Consider the following 15,274-nt stretch of genomic DNA (forward strand, 5'->3'; position numbering starts at 1 on the left):
TATTTATATATATGTGCAAATATGATATTTATATATGTGCAAATATGATATTTATATATATGTGCAAATATGATATTTATATATGTGCAAATATGATATTTATATATGTGCAAATATGATATTTATATATGTGCAAATATGATATTTATATATGTGCAAATATGATATTTAAACATGTGCAAATATGATATTTACATATGTGCAAATACGATATATATATATGTGCAACTTTCCTTCGAAGTCATTATTGCATCAATTATGTATATTTGTTTCTAAGTATTCAGATTTCTGCTTGCAAATAGCCCACTTAATGTTGCAGTTCGCCAATTTGCATGTTCGCCGCTATATATGCGGCCAATTTCAATAATTAACGAGCAAATTTTGGTGGAATTAAAACGTCGAGCGTAGAAAATAAAATAGAATTCATGATATCTTGATTTTCTCTCAAGCTCGTGATTTATTTTGGGACATTAACGTTGATGGTGGGATCCCTCTGGCCTCACGAATGTAAACATCTACCTTAACCTATCACTGGTTACCTAACAGTGGCTATGGGGGCGTGAGGTCTGGCTCTCGGTGCCCCGCTTACTGGTCAGGCCTCTACTGGCGACCTACAAGCAGCTGAAGTGCCTACAAGCACCTGTTTTCTCGCTTACAGCGGGTCAAGTAGTTTCAGACATATTTACAGTTTAGGTAGTTTCATACTAGTCAAGTTTCAGGCAATTCCATGCAAATTCGACTTTTCAACGTCTATAATCCTGCAACCACGAACTGTAACTGTTTCTATTATCAGCTTGTTACAACATGTAATAAAGTTGTTACAACTTGTCAGGTGTTAAAACGTGTTCGAAAGTTGCAATAACGTGGTAGCAACGTTGCAGCCACGTGGTAGCAACGTGGTAGCAACGTTGTATCAACGTGGTAGCAACGTTGAAGCAACGTTATAGCAACGTTGAAGCAACGTAGTAGTTAAATCGTGAGTACGACGTCCATCGCTCACAAATAAGAAAAATCCGAACAAAATATTTACACCAACAGTCTGATTGATTGAAAAGTAAGAGTTGTATTTACGTTTTGGTTTGGCTAAGGTAAACAACTTTTTACAGGAACGACTTACAGGAAGGAAAGTTGCGTAAATAATTCCCCGGGTCAAGAAAGGTCAGCTTCAAGCACTTTGTTAAATGGAGTTTTATTGATATCTTGAAAATTATTATACTTCCGGTAAGATTTGTGTAAAATTTTGTCCCCCCCCCTCTCTAAAATCTGTTTTGTAAAAGATTGTACCCTCTAAAATCTGTTTTGTAAAAGATTGTACCCACTAAAAGCTGTTTTGTAAAAGATTGTTCCCACTAAAAGCTGTTTTGTAAAAGATTGTACCCACTAAAAGCTGTTTTGTAAAAGATTGTACCCACTAAAAGCTGTTTTGTAAAAGATTGCACCCACTAAAAGCTGTTTTGTAAAAGATTGTACCCACTAAAAGCTGTTTTGTAAAAGATTGTACCCTCTAAAATCTGTTTTGTAAAAGATTGTACCCACTAAAAGCTGTTTTGTAAAAGATTGTACCCACTAAAAAACTGTTTTGTAAAATATTGTACCCACTAAAAGCTGTTTTGTAAAAGATTGTACCCACTAAAATCTGTTTTGTAAAAGATTGTACCCACTAAAATCTGTTTTGCAAAAGATTGTACCCTCTAAAATCTGTTTTGCAAAAGATTGTACCCACTAAAAAACTGTTTTGTAAAAGATTGTACCCACTAAAAACTGTTTTGTAAAAGATTGTACCCACTAAAAACTGTTTTGTAAAAGATTGTACCCACTAAAAACTGTTTTGTAAAAGATTGTACCCACTAAAAAACTGTTTTGTAAAAGATTGTACCCACTAAAAGCTGTTTTGTAAAAGTTTATGCCTCCTGGGAGGTTGTTTTTAAAGTTCAACTACAAAAGTTCAAGAAGTTTTGGAATTCCAACAACAGCTTCCTCAAAACTGTTTTGAGAAAGTTTAGATCTCCTGAAATCTATTATGTAAAAGTTAATACAACCTGAAGGCTATTTTGTAAACATTTATACCTCCTTGAAGCTATTTTGTGAACATTTATACCTCCTTGAAGCTATTTTGTAAACATTTATGCCTCCTTGAAGCTATTTTGTGAACATTTATACCTCCTTGAAGCTATTTTGTGAACATTTATACCTCCTTGAAGCTATTTTGTAAACATTTATATCTCCTTGAAGCTATTTTGTAAACATTTATACCTCCTTGAAGCTATTTTGTAAACATTTATATCTCCTTGAAGCTATTTTGTAAACATTTATATCTCCTTGAAGCTATTTTGTAAACATTTATATCTCCTTGAAGCTATTTTGTAAACATTTATATCTCCCTGAAGGCTATTTTGTAAACATTTATATCTCCCTGAAGGCTATTTTGTAAACATTTATATCTCCCTGAAGGCTATTTTGTAAACATTTATATCTCCCTGAAGCTATTTTGTAAACATTTATATCTCCTTGAAGCTATTTTGTAAACATTTATGCCTGTAGAAAAACAAAAACAATAAAAACTTAAAAAATTCATCATACAAACTTAGATGACCTAATTTAGGCTAAGTTGGGTTACATTAGATTCAGTTAGAATGGCTTAGTTTTGGTTAGGTAAGATTTGGTTAAACTGCAGTGGGTTAGGTTAGGTTAGGTTAGGTTAGGTTAGGTTGGATTAGGATAGATTGGGTTATTATTAGCGGATATTGCAGATTGTGTATTAGCAGATTTGATTAAGTTGGGTTACGTTAGATTTGATCACGACACAATATTCGTTGGCAAAGGCGGATAATATACAAAATGAAGCTATATAGCTTCCTAATACATACCTGTATGTATACATACCTGTATGTATACATACCTGTATGTATACATACCTGTATGTATACATACCTGTATGTATACATACCTGTATGTATACATACCTGTATGTATACATACCTGTATGTATACATACCTGTATGTATACATACCTGTATGTATACATACCTGTATGTATTAGGAACCATACATGTGTGTATTTCGTACCTGAAGTGTGATGTACACACGTCCAAAGGGCCAGATACGTCTTACAAGTCCAGAAAGACCCACGGGGTATCCAGCAGTTCAAGCCCCACCACAACTGACAGCTACTAGTATAAAGTCAAAGATAAGGATAAGGATAAGATTCATCAAATCCTGGTCATCTCTCCTACACCATCGCGGCATTTTATATGCAATTTAATAAATACGAAATCGCCATGATCGAGGATGTACAGGTTTCGTAAATCGACGAGGTAACATACTATAAGATGTCGTATTTATCCCTCAGAGGCTTTCAAGGAGTAGACACGACGACCTCGATGCTCGAGGGTGACCTTACTGGAGGTCAAGCTGCCGTGGAGGGGCCTCCATAGAGGTTACGACCCCATTCTCGTGTCTCCACCGTCCCCAACCGGTTCGACGCCTCTAGCCGGCTGGACGCCAACAACCGGCCTGTGTCCAGCCTCAGCTGTCGCAGCCAGACACAAAATAAGTATTTCTTCATATTCAAATAATAGCATGAACATGACATGACACTAAAAGCCGACAGGTGTCTGAAAATGTGGGAAGCGACGACGTTTCGGGCCATTGTGGACCATTGACAAGTCGTAACAACGATTCAGGGCCGTTGTGGACCCTTAGCAGAGTCGTAATGACGTTTTGGGGCCGTCTCAGACCCTTATCACGCCCTGTCCAGAATGGACCGAAATGCGTTTCGTAAGGCTTATTACATTTTCTCTTTGAAAATGTAAGAAGCCTTACGAAACGCTTCTAGGCGTCAGACCAAAAATCAAAATGTAAAAAATGAATTTTGGAGAGTTAATTTTTCAATTACCCTCGTCAGTGAAGAAAAGCGAAAGAAATATTGAGAAGATTCGTGTCAGAATAATTAATCTTACCCTTTCGGTCTGCTACCAAAATATACTAATATATATATATATATATATATATATATATATATATATATATATATATATATATATATATATATATATATATATTGTGACGGTAACGCGTTGGTGTTCGGCTGTTTAAGGCTAGGGGTATGGCCTCGTCACATAGTTATATAAAAAAAAATAGAAAACTGGAACTTCGTCTGTGGTAAGGTAAGGAGAAGACACACAAAACACAAGTAAACTTTAACAATGAAATTTTAATTACGTTAAATAAATCAAAACATGAAAAAATGGACAAACAAATTTGTATAATAAAATCAATCAATCAAAATAATAAGAATAATTAAATGACACAATGAAAAGTTACGTTAAGACAAAATAACAAGAAGTGCAATACAAAAATAAAGGGAAGGTGCTGGAATATTGGCTTTAAGCTACCACCTCTCTCAGTATACGCTAACGTCTAGCCGGGAGGAGTGTTAACTGTGGAAGCACTGAATATTCTGAGGTCTGAGGTCGTGGCGACCCCAGACATCAAGTAGTATGGGGGGGGCGAGTGCAGTTGCAGCCAGACAGGCGACCAATCAGCGGAGCCGGTAGTAAGACAGGTAGTTTAGCGGTTTGAGTCTGAACAGGTGTCCCTGGCTGCATACGTTTTGCGCTCTGGCAAACCTTGCTGGTGTTGTTGTCGTTGTTGGACATTTCTTCCATAGTAGTTTTATATAATTTCAACGACGTAATTGTGGAGGGAAGAGCAGGCTCAATCTCTTGAAGGAGATTATCGTCACAATATATATATATATATATATATATATATATATATATATATATATATATATATATATATATTATATATAAATACTGAGATTAAATTAATTATTTCCAGGGGAAATTCAGCTTCATATTGTTCTTAAATAATATGAAAGAACCAGACTTATCTTATATAGTAAAGAGCCCATTCAGGAAACTGTAATTACCGTGGTTAGTCAGACAAGCTCATTATTCTCCAAATTCAAAATAAAGTTTGAATACAAAGGGACTACAAAAGGTCCCTTGTAATAATTCAAAAAGCGGCCGCGAGGATCCGATTATCATTCTTACGACAAGAGAATTATGAGAAGCAATTATGTAGTCAACTTTCTGTGAGGCCTTGAGAGCGTAGTGGGCGCGGTGGTGTGTGAGAGAGAGAGAGAGAGAGAGAGAGAGAGAGAGAGAGAGAGAGAGAGAGAGAGAGAGACAGACAGACAGACAAAGACAGAGAGAAGGCAGACAGTAGAAAGACCTCAAAGTTTCACACATCAAAACAATTAATAATTGCAGCCCTTTAGGATTACATATAATGACTTTTAATGATGACTTATAATGATGACTTATAATGATGACTTACAATGATGACTTACAATGATGACTTATAACGATGACTTACAATGATGACTTATAATGATGACTTATAATGATGACTTACAATGATGACTTATAATGATGACTTACAATGATGACTTATAATGATGACTTATAATGATGACTTACAATGATGACTTATAATGATGACTTATAATGATGACTTATACACCCCTGGAAGGGATATTTCTCCGAGGATTGGTTTGAAATAATATGCAAATTAGGCACAGAATTGGGTTATAATAATCTGCCTCAAATTTATACCCAAACCCATATTGGGAGGCCTGAGACCAACTACGTCCATTTTGGACCATTATCAAGTTCGTCACGACGTTTCGGTCACTTCTGGACCATTATCAAGTTCGTCACGACGTTTCGGTCACTTCTGGACCATTATCAAGTTCGTCACGACGTTTCGGTCACTTCTGGACCATTATCAAGTTCCTCACGACGTTTCGGTCACTTCTGGACCATTATCAAGTTCGTCACGACGTTTCGGTCCCTGCTGGACCAATATTAAGTTCGTCACGACGTTTCGCTCATTCCTGGACCAATATTAAGTTCCTGGCGACGTTTCGGTCCCTGCTGGACCATTATCAAGTTCGTCACGACGTTTCGACCGCTCCTGGACCAATATCAAGTTCCTCACGACGTTTCGACCGCTCCTGGACCAATATCAACCCTTGACACTGCAGGAATGGGAGGTGGAGGCAAAAGATATGGACTATTCTGAATCAACAATACTCCACGGAAACAGCACTCCCACTTTCAATCCCTATACCACGCAGACTATCATACACCACCCGACTGAAGCGTTTGGGGCCACTTGCAACAAAAATTACCCTATTTACCGGGAGGAAATAGGTTACCCCTGGGAGCTAGGGAACTGTTGTGGCTGGCATTTGCTTCAAGATCAGCAGTTGGCCAAGAGGAATTATGTGAAGTATTACACAAACTTACACATATTAGTACGCTCACCAGGAGCGACCTGGTCGACGACCGGGCCGCGGGGACGCTAAGCCCCGGAAGCACCTCAAGGTAACCTCAATGTAAGGTATTGTGTTAGCGACGAATGATGATCAAACCTAACCAAATAACTGCTGGGTTGGGATATGAGGACAAGGAGCTGGGATATGAGGACAAGGAGCTGGGATATGAGGACAAGGAGCTGGGATATGAGGACAAGGAGCTGAGGTATGAGGACAAGGAGCTGAGGTATGAGGACAAGGAGCTGGGATATGAGGACAAGGAACTGGGATATGAGGACAAGGAGCTGGGATATGAGGACAAGGAGCTGGGATATGAGGACAAGGAGCTGGGATATGAGGACAAGGAGCTGGGATATGAGGACAAGGAGCTGAGGTATGAGGACAAGGAGCTGAGGTATGAGGACAAGGAGCTGGGATATGAGGACAAGGAGCTGGGATATGAGGACAAGGAGCTGGGATATGAGGACAAGGAGCTGGGGTATGAGGACAAGGAGCTGGGATATGAGGACAAGGAGCTGGGATATGAGGGCAAGGAGCTGGGGTATGAGGACAAGGAGCTGGGATATGAGGACAAGGAGCTGGGGTATGAGGACAAGGAGGTGGGGTATGAGGACAAGGAGCTGGGATATGAGGACAAGGAGCTGGGATATGAGGACAAGGAGCTGGGATATGAGGACAAGGAGCAGGGATATGAGGACAAGGAGCTGGGATATGAGGACAAGGAGCAAAGATATGAGGACAAGGAGCTGGGATATGAGGACAAGGAGCTGGGATATGAGGACAAGGAGCTGGGATATGAGGACAAGGAGCTGGGATATGAGGACAAGGAGCTGGGATATGAGGACAAGGAGCTGGGATATGAGGACAAGGAGCTGAGGAATGAGGACAAGGAGCTGGGATATGAGGACAAGGAGCTGGGATATGAGGACAAGGAGCTGAGGTATGAGGACAAGGAGCTGGGATATGAGGACAAGGAGCTGGGTTATGAGGACAAGGAGCTGGGATATGAGGACAAGGAGCTGGGATATCAGGACAAGGAGCTGAGGTATGAGGACAAGGAGCTGGGATATGAGGACAAGGAGCTGGGATATGAGGACAAGGAGCTGGGATATGAGGACAAGGAGCTGGGATATGAGGGCAAGGAGCTGGGATATGAGGACAAGGAGCTGGGATATGAGGACAAGGAGCTGGGATATGAGGACAAGGAGCTGGGATATGAGGACAAGGAGCTGAGGTATGAGGACAAGGAGCTGGGATATGAGGACAAGGAGCTGGGATATGAGGACAAGGAGCTGAGGTATGAGGACAAGGAGCTGGGATATGAGGACAAGGAGCTGGGTTATGAGGACAAGGAGCTGGGATATGAGGACAAGGAGCTGGGATATGAGGACAAGGAGCTGGGATATGAGGACAAGCAGCTGGGATATGAGGACAAGGAGCTGGGATATGAGGACAAGGAGCTGGGATATGAGGACAAGCAGCTGGGATATGAGGACAAGGAGCTGGGATATGAGGACAAGGAGCTGGGATATGAGGACAAGGATCTGGGATATGAGGACGGGGCTCGAACGCCGGTACACAGCAAGGAACAAGGCCGTCGCTCTATCAACCAGCCCGGTGTTATTCTTCAGGTATATCTTGCTCTTGTAAGGGAGAATCATCACAATCATTCTCATTGATCTATCAAACTATTGTGATTTCATGGTTGTTACGAACCCGGATCCAGCGTCCGAGCACGGAGCAGTGACCACCACGCCATCTGTGGGTCAGCTCCCGAAACCCCCTCCAATCGGACGACGACACCTGGTGAGGATGGCGTGTACTGGCCACAAGGGCCAGTTCCCAGTCCCGTTGAGCACTCTACACCGCCGCTGCTGACCTCTGGTGAGGCGGTGCTCAGACTACAACGCCATCTATGAAGTGGATGTGTCGGGCGTTTGTGTCTGAGCCTGTAAGTGAGGTGTTTTAGTGTCCCAGTTATTGATGACGTGTCTGCTTACAGAGTCGACCTGGGACTGTTGTGATGGGAGTTGAGTCAGTCTACCCGAGGCAGCCAGTCTCCATACCTCGTACCTTGTTGCAGCCGTTGTGAAGTCGTCCCCCCGGAAGAACACTATGGTGTGTTAGCCTGCCAGTGGAGTGGCAGTAAAAGGATTACCCGGGACCGACTGTTGGAGACGAGTATCCACTGGGGTATTGAGGACAGGAGGGTGATTGGTGATATCACACGAGACTCCTGTCTAGGGTGTTTACCCTAATATCGTCCGTGGAGTGGCCTGACCAGCGTTGCGGGTCCGGAACCTGCCAGCAGACCGGCTGGATTTGTGGTTGACGGCCTCCACGGCGGTGCCCCCAGTGGACCTGTGTTTTGGCTGACCTGTGGCCAGGGTAGGCTCGGCATTCCCAGAGGACACGTTGTGAGGCCACGAAGAAAGCACCGAAGACTCAGCACCTAGCTTCTGGATCCAGAGTCTTCAGCAGAAGACTATATTGTGAATAATCCCCTTGTATAGTGTTAATACCCCTCCCCCTGTGCACTCTTTGATTTTATATATTTAATTGGTAATGGTGATAATTATAATATTAAGTTCTTAACTTTCTTTCCCTTCACCCTTTAAGTTACTTGCGTCACGGATCGCATCCCTTGAAAGCCTCTACTGGCTTGGGGTCGGATACAACTTCCTCTAACATCAGAGTAAGGACCCAGTTGCGTCCCGAGAGGGCCGTAACAATGGTGTACATGAAGGAAGCGTTTGGTGAAGAACTCCCTTACCTATCTTGAGGTTATCTTGAGGTTATCTTGAGGTTATCTTGAGATGATTTCGGGGCTTAGAGTCCCCGCGGGCCGGTCATCGACCAGGCCTCATTTTTGTTACACATCCCCAGGAAGCAGGCAGTAGCAGCTGTCTAACTCCCAGGTACCTATTTACTGCTAGGCGAACAGAGGCATCAGGGGTGCAAAAAACCTCTGCCTATTTGACTTGGGTTGGGTTCCAGTTCTGGGGCTCCAGACTCCTATAGTGTGTTCGGGTTGTGTGGCTTTTAGCATGTCGTGACAAAGGGGTTAAGGTGCGCGTCTCAGGGGATCCCAAGACGCAGGTTCGATCCCAACGTCCTGCTGCAAAGATTCTTTCCAACATTATTTTGCTCCGTGAACGTTAAATTTGGACAAAAATTCGGAATATAAAGACACCGGAAGATTTATGTGTTTAATGACCAATTAAGAGATCTTAAGTGTAAGAATGATTTTCTATTTCGGTGGAAATTATATAAAAAAAAAAATCACGAACAGAGGTGGAAGACAATTATAAAGCTGCGGTGAGTGCCTTTTGTTCTTTTCTCCGAGGCTAAGGGTCCTTCCTAATTCAAGCAGTGGTGGTACCTCAGATAAATTCAATAATATATATATATATATATATATATATATATATATATATATATATATATATATATATATATATATATATATATATATATATATATATATATATATATTTATATATATATTGAATTTTGATGGAGGATTTGAGAGAATCCTAAAATATTTCATTCAATAAGTGTTCAACGTCTGTTATTGAAGAGGTAAAGTAACAGGGCTCCGAGAGGTGTCAACAATGGTGGCTACACTCTCAGATAACCTTTCCTGCTCGCTCTCATATCTGTCAACGATGCAACTAACAGCCCAACCATTCTCCAGTATACTGTTATCAGTGTTCTTGATAACCCCGACTGTAAACTAGATTAGCAAGATTGAGTAAATATATATATATATATATATATATATATATATATATATATATATATATATATATATATATATATATATATATATATATATATATATATATATATATGCAATTTGACGATCACAAAACACTGATCATTTTATGCGGAAAATCCACAGAGAAATATGAAATTTGAGTGAGTCTGGTGTTGACAAAGGCTTTAACAAGCCGAAACGTTCACCTCATTTCATATTTCTCTGTGGATTTTCCGCATATATATATATATATATATATATATATATATATATATATATATATATATATATATATATATATATATATATATATATATATATATATATATATATATATATATATATATATATTAGTATATTTTGGTAGCAGTCTTTCCTGTAGACATATATTATTAAATATGACCGAAAAAGTAAGATTAATAATTCTAACACGAATTTTCTCAATCTTTCGTACATTACGCTTCACTGTTGGAGGTAAATCAAAAATCACTTCTCCAAAATTCATTTTTATTTCTAGAATAAAATAAAAATGAATTTTGGAGAAGTGATTTTTGATTTACCTCCAACAGTGAAGCGTAATGTACGAAAGATTGAGAAAATTCGTGTTAGAATTATTAATCTTACTTTTTCGGTCATATTTAATAATATATATATATATATATATATATATATATATATATATATATATATATATATATATATATATATATTTATTTATGTTTATTGGTGGGTTAGGTGGTCTAATAAACAAAGTTGATATGGTTCGTTAAATAGAACCAGAACATTTAGGTTCCTAATGTTGGTTCAGCCTTGACCTCAGACAACATAGGTTTCGTGTTGCCTGTCAAGCTTCGTCGATAAGCTTAGTTATGTCTGTCAAGCTGGTGGTGTTGACGGTGTTACTAGTCTTATTGTCTCTGATGGAGTCTATTATGCTGGATTCATTCACCTGGGCTCTGGGAGACTCGAACCGTCGACCCCCAAATGTGTTAGGCCGAAGCTCTACCTTAAACTAGCTTGGCAAGTATAGGTATAGTTTAGGTGAGGTTGAGGAGGCAGGTTTGGTCTCTGTGTAACCCCCGAGAGTACGATGTTTGGGCGAGTCTGTAACCTCAGGAGAGGGCGAGGTATGGGGGCTGTCTCTGAACCTAGATTAGGCTCTGAAATGTACTCAGTCAGTCCCCCTTGCGAACTCATTTCTGTGGGACTTCGCAGGACGAATACCTTGACGTGAACAAATCCACAAATGCCGTGACGAGGATTCGAACCTGCGTCCGGGAGCATCCCAGACACCCTGTCGTAGCTCAGTCGATTAAGACAGTGTCTGGGATGCTCCCGGACGCAGGTTCGAATCCTCGTCACGGCCCTTGTGGATTTGTTCATTTGATGCATCACGTTAGTGTGATCTCTGTGTGTGACCTTGACGTGGGTGAAGACTCTGTTTCCCCTCGTTGGAGTGGTGACTCCAGCACCCTTTTCAAAGAGCCTCAGACGACCTCTCTTGACTACGGTGATGCGAGGCAGATCTGCCAAGTTTTTGGCGCTAGTTCGCTGCCTCCCCTTCCCCCCCTACCCGCGCCCTCTTCAATAGGTCTTCAGCGACACGTCGTTCACAAAGACTTTCAACAGTGACAAATATCACTTTCAGTATATCTACATTCTCCTCCGCAACAACTTCAAGTTGAGCTGCAACGAGAGATAACCTTATCTCGGCCATCTGTGCAAGGGAGCATTCATCAAATTAATATTTAATACTTATAAATACATAAGAGATATTTACTTATAAATACTTAAGAGATATATAATATCATTATCAACAAGTATATCCCCCCTCCCTTCCATTTGTTGTATGACCGTCCTCCCACACCAACCAGTCACCCTGCAAAGTTTGGTGAGGCTAGCCGCAAGCCTCTAGCCTCCGTCTGCCACACATAGACAGACAGACATTTTCAGTAGTCACTCATTCCAAGAAATGTAAAGATTTTCACTGAGAAAACTACCTGTTTTCTTGAAGATTACCGGCCAGATCCTTCAGGTAAACGCCTGTAAGAGTTAAAGTTCTTGAGTGAACTCCTCTTGAGTTCATAACTCAAGATAACCTTTCCTTTCCTAATCTAACCCAACCCAGCCTATCCTCTTCTATCCAAAGCTAGCCTGACCAAACCTAACCTAATCCTAACCAAACCAAAATCAACCTAACCTAACTGAACCTAATCTAACCTAACGTAACTCAACCTAACCCTAACCTAATGTAACTCAACCTAACCCTAACCTAACGTAACTCAACCTAACCTAACCTAACGTAACTCAACCTAACCTAACCTAACGTAACTCAACCTAACCTAACCTAACGTAACTGAACCTAACCCTAATCTAACCTAACGTAACTGAACCTAACCTAACCAAACTCAACCTAACCTAACCTTCTACAGGAGAGAGAGCTCGTTCTGGACCGTGACAATGGTCTGGTGGTGGAGTGGATGAGGCTCGAACCAGCATTCTCCGCCACGCCGCGGATGGTACCCCAGGCGGCCAGCTCGGGCAGCCACGCTCCTCCTGAAAAGATGTTTAAAAAAAGATTAAGTTTTCTTAAGTCATACACAAGGCAGTTATACACACAGCACTGTTCTAATGGTCGTATACCGCGTATATCTTTAGGCTATATCGATAGGATATATAGTATAGGCTATATTGGATGGGGATTGGCTCGATTAAGTTTGTTTGGGTTAGGCTACGTTGGGTTAGACTCGGTTAGATTAGGTTGGTTTGGGTTAGGTCAGGATGGGTTAGGTTAGAATTAACCTAATTAACCTAATCAGGTTGGATTAGGTTAGAATTAAGTCAGCTTGGGTTAGGTTAAATTAAGTTAGGTTAGGAGAAGGGTGGATAGACTGGATTGGGTTACGTTGGGTTGGAAAAGGTTAGTTAGGTTAAAAATACAAATCAACGGAAGAACAGGCTTGTGAAGAATGCAACTTCTAGCCCAGAAAATTAATGTTAACATTCATCTCCCAGTTACGAGTTTAAAAAATTAACTACTGTTAATTACAAATTATAAAATGATAATTGCCACAAAGAGCAACTTTTTTGCCTTCTAAATATGCATAAAAAAATTACATAAAGAGACACAGGAATGCGGTGATTATTTAAACAAAAGGATTTATTTGGGCGTTTTGAATCGGATTAGTAAACATACTAAGAAATACTAAGTTACTGTATAGTACAGAGGGAACATGTTTACGTGAATAATATATATATACACCAGAGAACAGATACTTATTATATAAACTAAAAAACAGAATGGATTCAGACCTTAGAGAGAGAGAGAGAGATAAAAACAGAGACTTATAGAGAGAGAGAGATAAAAACAGAGATTTATAGAGAGAGAGAGATAAAAACAGAGAGGGTCCCTGTATACATTTCAACAATTGAAGGGTGGTTAACGATGATGTTTGACTAAGAACAACATGGAAAGAGAGAGAGAGAGTGATGTAGTTTAGATCGCTTTGTGTACTTGTTTCAGACGAGGGCGTCCACAGGGCGCGTGGCGGCCCGCCCTCCCCCCCTCCCAGTCTCTGAGTACTGGCTGGGGATTTACTATACAAACAGCCCCCATTTGTATTGTCCCTTTTTCCTGCTGATCTTTGTTCTACACGCTCACGAAGATTAAACCAAACCGCGCTTATAAAAGCAAGCGCTTTAACCCATCATATAATACATATATATATATATATATATATATATATATATATATATATATATATATATATATATATATATATATATATATATATATATATATATACATACATACATACATACATATATATATATATATATATATATATATATATATATATATATATATATATATATATATATATATATATATTTTAGCCTTGAAAAACTAACTGTCCTGCTATTAAAGTTTTTTTTATATACTTTTGTGTGAGTTGATTTTTTTTAACATGGGATTTGTGGCTGCCGCTGGCCAGTTCTCTGGTAAAACACAATAGCTTGCTTGATCACACTCGTACGTTTTGCTGACCCTCCACCGTGTTTTTTTAACGTCCAAGATCTGATGTTATTGTAACTTGGAGTAAATGAATAACTTAGGCTGATTGTTATCTCTGACAACAATGAGATTGTATCCTATTCATTCTTATTGCTTTGTATTATATCTATTTTTCGATTGTGTAACATCTATTGAAATTGATTGTTGATTAGGATTTTTTTTTTTAGGGATTACATATGAATTAAGTTACAGTACATTATATAGTGTAAAATTGAGCTAATTCTCGCTAGCAGATGTTGTTTAAGATTCGCTACTGGGAACAAAATGTTCCAAGTAGCACGGGCTATGGTGAGCCCGTAAAGTCCGCTAGCAGATATATTGAGGTATAGGCCTATGTCTCACTACCAGACTAACTGGTGGAATTGGTCTATGATACAATACTAGCCAGCGGACGTGTCCTACAATACAACTTTCAAATACATCCGAATACAATAACAAATACAGTTCACAAGTTCCAGGAGTCATCAAGTATTTACTTACGGAACCTCTACATCTTTCTACAATCATGGCGACTTTGTTTACATTTATTAAACAGTTTACGAGGTTGTAAACTCCAGAACTCGAGGTTGTTATTGTTATAAACAACCTCGTATAGTGCTTCGGGGCTCATAACCTGTTTAATATATGTAAACAAAGCCGCCATGAGTGAGGAAAGATGTACAGGTTTCGTAAAGGGGTTGTGTAAATGGTTGAAGAATATGGGTCTAGAGCAGCACTCAGGGGAGCCTCTCAACATATTCTTATCTTAAGAATCTCAGAAGGACTTATTTACATGCCAGAAGCTCAGAGAGGTAATTACATTCTCTTATCAGTATATATTCTTGTGGTGCTCCTGATACAAGATATAATGTGATTTATTTACGTGTGAAAGTAAGAGAAATATATATGTTTTATATATATATATATATATATATATATATATATATATATATATATATATATATATATATATATATATATATATATATGTATATATATATATATATATATATATATATATATATATATGTATATATATATATATATATATATATATATATATATATATATATATATATATATATATATATATATTTTGGTAGCAGTCTTTCTT

At 39.3% G+C, this 15,274-nt stretch overlaps 1 protein-coding gene across 1 annotated transcript in view; it reads right to left on the reverse strand.

Moving 5' to 3' along the window:
* LOC138363691 (streptococcal hemagglutinin-like) overlaps window positions 1-14,688 on the reverse strand; it is a 56,090-nt gene extending 41,402 nt beyond the window's left edge. The window contains exons 1-2 of the mRNA XM_069323076.1: window positions 14,662-14,688; window positions 11,680-11,823 (exon numbers count right to left, since the gene is read on the reverse strand). Coding sequence (XP_069179177.1) covers window positions 11,680-11,823; window positions 14,662-14,688 — 171 coding nt within the window. The remainder of the gene's footprint in view (window positions 1-11,679; window positions 11,824-14,661) is intronic.
* Window positions 14,689-15,274: the final 586 nt, after the last annotated feature.

The sequence above is a fragment of the Procambarus clarkii genome, chromosome 11, assembly GCF_040958095.1.
Source record: "Procambarus clarkii isolate CNS0578487 chromosome 11, FALCON_Pclarkii_2.0, whole genome shotgun sequence".
Taxonomy (NCBI): domain Eukaryota; kingdom Metazoa; phylum Arthropoda; class Malacostraca; order Decapoda; family Cambaridae; genus Procambarus; species Procambarus clarkii.